Source organism: Rhincodon typus, chromosome 13 (assembly GCF_021869965.1).
Source record: "Rhincodon typus isolate 14 chromosome 13, sRhiTyp1.1, whole genome shotgun sequence".
NCBI lineage: Eukaryota > Metazoa > Chordata > Chondrichthyes > Orectolobiformes > Rhincodontidae > Rhincodon > Rhincodon typus.
This window is the reverse complement of record NC_063344.1, coordinates 63,643,758-63,649,757: the sequence shown is the minus strand read 5'-3', so window position 1 is coordinate 63,649,757 and position 6,000 is coordinate 63,643,758. Positions and strand designations below refer to the sequence as shown.

Sequence of the window (6,000 nt, the reverse complement as noted above, 5' to 3'; positions counted from 1 at the left end):
CAGCACAGGCCGTGTACTCTCTGTGTCCCCAGTACAGGCCGTGTACTCGCTCTGTCCCCAGTACAGGCCGTGTACTCACTCTGTCCCCAGTACAGGCCGTGTACTCACTGTGTCCCCAGAACAGGCCGTGTACTCGCTGTGTCCCCAGTACAGGCCATGTACTCGCTGTGTCCCCAGGACAGGCTGTGTACTTGCTGTGTCCCCAGAACAGGCCGTGTACTCGCTGTGTCCCCAGTACAGGCCGTGTACTCGCTCTGTCCCCAGTACAGGCCGTGTACTTGCTGTGTCCCCAGAACAGGCTGTGTGCTCACTGTATCCTCCAGTTCAATGTATACTGTTGATCAGTCTATAATTTCCAGCCTTTGCTCCATGGATACATGAGAAGCTGGGCTAATTTAAAAGAGTCTGCCCATTCCGATGGCAATTTCGTTTATATGATGAAGAGTCTAATTTGTAAGATGCAATTTGTAAATGTGAACCCAGACTTGATTCTTTGTGATGTAGTGCTGCTGTTGTAGTTGATAAACGATTTGGTCTGATTCCCCTGGGACAGGCAAATTTCTTGGGTGAATGCTGAGCTGGGGAAGCACATTGGCACCACCTGGTGTTGCTGCCGAGTGCTGCCACATTAAAACCAACTCTCACCTCAGGATCCGAACAGGACATGTGAAAATCCCACAGGGCTGTACCCAGCTCAATGAGACGAGCTGTGACCACAAGACAGTACCGTTCTGGAAGCTACTATATGGGCACGGTTTGTCTGCATTGCAAATTATTTAAACCTTAAAATTTCCACTTTAAATGTAGACCATTGTTGCATCTCCCTTAAAACCTGTTTTCTTTCCTATCCCTATGCCTATGAAAAGTGCACAGTGATTTTATGAGAACCCATAATATATAGTCCAGTCTCTGAAGAGATTGTCAAAAGGTTCATAATGTCAGAATGTTAAGGTATAATTAACTACCTGCAGATTTTCAAAAAATCACCAAGCCGATTTGAATCCAAAACACCAGATGTCTAGGTGTGAGGTGCTTGTCGGTGCAAAACAAACTGGGGTTTTAGGTAATGGAGATTATTTTACCCAGCATCCATTGCAATAGAGAAACCCCACTATCTGTGGGATTAAATGTTTGCACAGCTCTATCCAGAGGTACAGCACTTTCTCTGCTGCTTTGGATACTGGATAAAGACCTCCTAATTCCACAAAAACCAGGAAGTGCACTGAACTGAACTGTTCATCTCACAAGATGGGATACAACCTTCAGTCTGTGGCATTTTCTTGCTGATTGTTGGATTAATATCCTGCCACTGTGTACCCTTTCCTCCATCACTCCAATGCAACGTCAGCCAATCACTCTCAGCGAAGAGCTACAATTGCTTGGGTTGCAGTGGGAGGGGTGTCTCACATCATGGGATAGATGGGTGTTATGTCTCAGGTTGTCTTTAAATATGGGGGTGTGGGCGTCTCAGCATTTTGGAAGGGAGTCTCTGAGATTTCTGGGTGAGAGATGTCTGAGGGAGACAGGGAGAAAGGGAAGCTGACAATGATTTGGGCAACGGGGTGGGGGTGGGGCTGGGCTTGGGAAGTGAGCCCTTTACAGAATCAGGAGCAGCAACAGCATTGACCAAGAGTGAAAGCAGCCCCGAGAGAGGAGTTACAGTGAGGCAGAAGGACAAAGGGAGAAAGGCAGAGGGAGGGGTATCGTAAATTGAAGGCAATGCAACTGTGGGATTGCTCAGCACATGTTTCTATAAAAGGGCATTAAGTGCACAATTAGAATACACTAGGCCAAAGTGGAAACTCAATGAACAGGATAAACTGAGTTCATATCCTACTGACAAGCCACTAGAATTAGACAAAATCCATGTGGTGGGGATAAAAAGAAGGAATTCTGTCGGAGATACAGTCAATCCTGGAATCTTTGGCCCATCTGAACAACGCACAAACGTTGATCATTTTGAAAATAAGGACAAAATAAAGAACACCTGAAGCAAGTCCTTTAGGTGTCCTGAGTTTACGAGGTTCACTATAGATCCGAATTATATTTATTTTACACTGCCTTATCTCTATTTCTTTCTTTCCGCAGCTGTGTGAAGATCTCTTTGCCCGAATTAATGACAGTACCAATGCCAACCTCTCATACTCTGTGGAGGTAAGTATAAGAGAAGACACAGTACACCTTCTATCTGACATGTGGCTGAAATTCTTTGCAGCACACATGCCTCATACATCTTATATCATAAAATTTGCTTTAAAATAATCTCATAGGGAATGATATGGCAAATCAAGTAATCACTCTCCGGGCATCAGTATAGATCCTATTCAGTCAGAGATGAGCGTCCACTGTCGCGAGGACTCCATTGCAAAATATCTTTAGCCTGTTCATTTCCTAATGGCAAGGGACTACAAACCAAAATTGCTCTGAATTCAGCAGCCGAGAATGCACTAATGTTATAGAGGGAGAGAGGATATTGGTGAGAATGTTGTACTCTGCATCAAGTTATACCTGACCCAGGAATATTTGACTGAGTGCTATCATCACTGGGGTTCTGAATGAGGGAGTATTCCAAACCACTAACATCCACTATCTTGACTAGATACAACTGTAAGAACAATGGCATGGTGGCACAGTGATTAGCACTGCTGCCTCACAGCACCAGGGACCCGGGTTCGATTCCAGCCTCAGGCGACTGTGTGGAGTTTGCACATTCTCCCTGTGTCTGCTTGGGTTTCCATTGGGTGCTCCGGTTCCCTCCCACAGTCCAAAGCTGTGGGGGTTAGGTGGATTGGCCATGCTAAATTGCCCGTAGTGTTCAAGGGATGTGTAAATTAGGTGGGTTATAGGGGGATGGGTCTGGGTGGGATGCTCTGACGTTCAGTATGGACTTGTTTGGCCGAAGGGCATGTTTCCACATTGTAGGGATTCTATGATTGCAAGGTTAACATTGGAAAATGTCCTAAGGCACTTCATAGAAATATGATCAGACAAAGGTCAACATTAAGTCAAAATATTAGGTGCAAATTGAGGGTTTTAGGGAGAAAATTCCAGAGCTCAAGGTCTCAGCAACTGATGGCTTGGTTTCCAATAGGAGCACAAAGAACATGAGAGATGTACAGGAGGTCAGAATTGGAAGAACACTGAGTTCTGTTAAGGTTTTAAGGCTAGAGTGGATTGTAAAGATAGGGACTGAAATGACTGTGAAGGGATTTGAATGCAGAATTTTAAAACACCAGTGTTGCAGAACCAGTGTAAGTCAACAGGCACAAGGATAATGGGTGAACCACACTTGGTGTGAATTAGGAGATAGGCAGCGATGTTTTGGATGAGGTGACATTTAGGAAATGTAGAGGACTCAAAGGCACTGGAATCATCAAGAATGAAGATGGCCAAAGTTTCAGACAAGGGTTCTGGCAGCTGATGAGCTGGAGTGATGTAGAAATAAGTGATGATACTGAGGGGTGCAGAGATAAGTGATGCTACTGAGGGGATGCAGAGGTAAGTGATGTTATTGAGGGGGTGCAGAGATAAGGGATGTTACTGAGGGAGTGCAGAGATAAATGATGTTACTGAGGTGGTGCCGAGATAACGGATGTTACTGAGGCGTGTGACTTTAATAGGGCTCCTGGAGACCAACAGTCCAGTTGGAACATAGTAATGGAATACGGGAGGAGGATGGGATCCTTGGTGAACGTACAAGATTTGTAGCAGCTGCTAAGACAATGGATTTATATTTCTCAATGTGTAATTGGAAGCAGTGTGCCTCATCCATGGAAACTAACCTAACAATAAGGAATCAGAGGAGGATCGAGGGATGGAATAATCAGTTGGAGCTGGGTGGTTGATGATATACTTATAATAGCTGACATGAACAACATCAACAAGGAACGGTATGTCAGTGAGAGGGGAGTTCTTTAGCTCAGTTTGCTGGATGGCTGGTTGCAATGCATAGAGATGCCAAAAGCACAGGTTCAATTCCCAAATAAGCTAAGACCATCATTCCTGAAGCAGACGTTACTTGAAACCGTACAGTGAAGTGCTCAGCTGCTTCAGCTCTATACACTCAGGGTAAACCTTCATTGATTGAGAATAGACAAGAGGATCTTTATGTCCCTCCCAAGGAAAATGTCTTCCAGGTGTTTGGTGTTTTGCTCGCTTATGCATGATCTTCTTGCTGTGTTTGCTTTCCAGGTCAGTTACATGGAGATTTACTGTGAACGTGTGCGAGACCTACTAAACCCCAAGAACAAAGGGAACCTTCGTGTTCGGGAGCATCCCATCCTCGGTCCTTACGTGGAGGATCTCTCCAAACTTGCCGTCACCTCCTACAATGACATTTCAGACCTCATGGATTCTGGCAACAAAGCTAGGTACTGGTTATCTCCAGCCGATGGGAATATGAGATCACGAGACAAATAAAGATCATTGTCATCTTCTAACATCCTGCTAGTTACGTTAAAACTTGAATTATTGATGAATTATAGGAGTCAATCTCTAATCATTAGTCTACAGCATGTCTAGACAAGTGGAAAATACCTCTTGACAAGGGGCCACACCAAAGATTATTGTAAGAGTTGATGGGATGGGGGGGGAGCGGGTAACAATTATTACGGATAAAGGGTTTGTTATCTGGCAAGGTATAATGGTAACGACACTGGTGAGTAATCTAGAAACTCATATTCTGGGCTAATGCATTCTGGGGTTACAAATTCAAATCCTGCCCTGGTGGATAGTTCAACTTGACTTCAATTTTTGAAAAAATCTGGAATTAAAAGCTAACTTAATCATCACCATGTGGCCACCATCAAGTGCTGTAAAGAAGAAAACTGTTTCATTCATGCCCTTTAGCAAATAAAACCTACCGTTCATACCAGTACGGCTGACACGTAATGCGGTTGACTGCTAACTACCCTCTGGGGAATTAGGAATGAGCGATAAATACTGAAAAGGCCAGTGACACCCATATTCCAAGAATAAACATTGATATGGTTTTAAATATAGCTAGCTGAGTATAGGGATAAATAGGTATTTTTCAAGTTGGCAAGCTGTAGCTAATGGAGTGCCACAGTGATCAATGCTGGAGCCTCCGCTATATACAATCTATGTCAATGATTCAAGTGATGGCACTGAATTTCACTGATGAGACTCAGATAGATAGGAAAGTAAGTTATCCAAAGGAGATAGAGCAATAACAAAGGAATACAGAGAGTGTGAGTAAGCGGGCAGCAATTCAGCAGATGTAGCATACTGGGAAAATGTGAACCTGTCCATTTTGGCAGGACAAGTAATAAGGCAGCACAATAGTTACAAGGAAAACAACAACAGATATCAATGGTATAGAAAAGATCTGGATGCCCTGCTACCAATGTGCAGACTCTCAGAGGTTGTGTGCATTCCAATTGTCACGTTGACACATTATACTTCCGCATAAATAAGCCTGGTACATGCATCACATGAAGTTAGTATGCAGGCATTGCAAGTATTAAGGAGGCAAAGAGGTTGTTGTTGTTTATTGCAAAGGGGAGTGGAATATAGCGTATGGAAGGCTTACTGCAGATGCCCAGTGCCTTGATGAGACTATATCTAGAGTATTGTGTATAGCTTTGACCTTCTTATTCAAAAAAAGGATATAATTGAGTTTGATGAAGTTCTGAGACAGTCCACTCAACTCATTCCTAGGATGGATGGATGATCTTATGAGGAAATGTTGAACAGGTTTGGCCTGTATCCATTGGAATTTCGAAGTGTAGGTGGTGATCTCATTGAAGCACAGCAGATCCTGAGGGAATTGGATAGTGTGTGCACAGGGGAATGTTTCTTCATGTGGGAAAGACTAGAACTAGGGGACACGGTTTAAGAATCAGAGGTCTCCCATTTAAATCTGAGATGAGAAGAATTGTTCTTTCTCTCCGAGTTGGTAAGTCCATGTAATTCTCTTTGCTGGAAAGTCTGGATCATTGAATTTATTCAAGGCTGCGTCGCTCAGACAATTAATGGACA

At 43.8% G+C, this 6,000-nt stretch overlaps 1 protein-coding gene across 1 annotated transcript in view; it reads left to right on the top strand.

The window, feature by feature from the left end:
* kif1aa (kinesin family member 1Aa) overlaps positions 1-6,000 on the top strand; it is a 269,784-nt gene that overhangs the window by 113,070 nt on the left and 150,714 nt on the right. The window contains exons 5-6 of the mRNA XM_048604503.1: positions 2,089-2,154; positions 4,192-4,370. Of these exons, the coding sequence (XP_048460460.1) occupies positions 2,089-2,154; positions 4,192-4,370 (245 nt within the window). The remainder of the gene's footprint in view (positions 1-2,088; positions 2,155-4,191; positions 4,371-6,000) is intronic.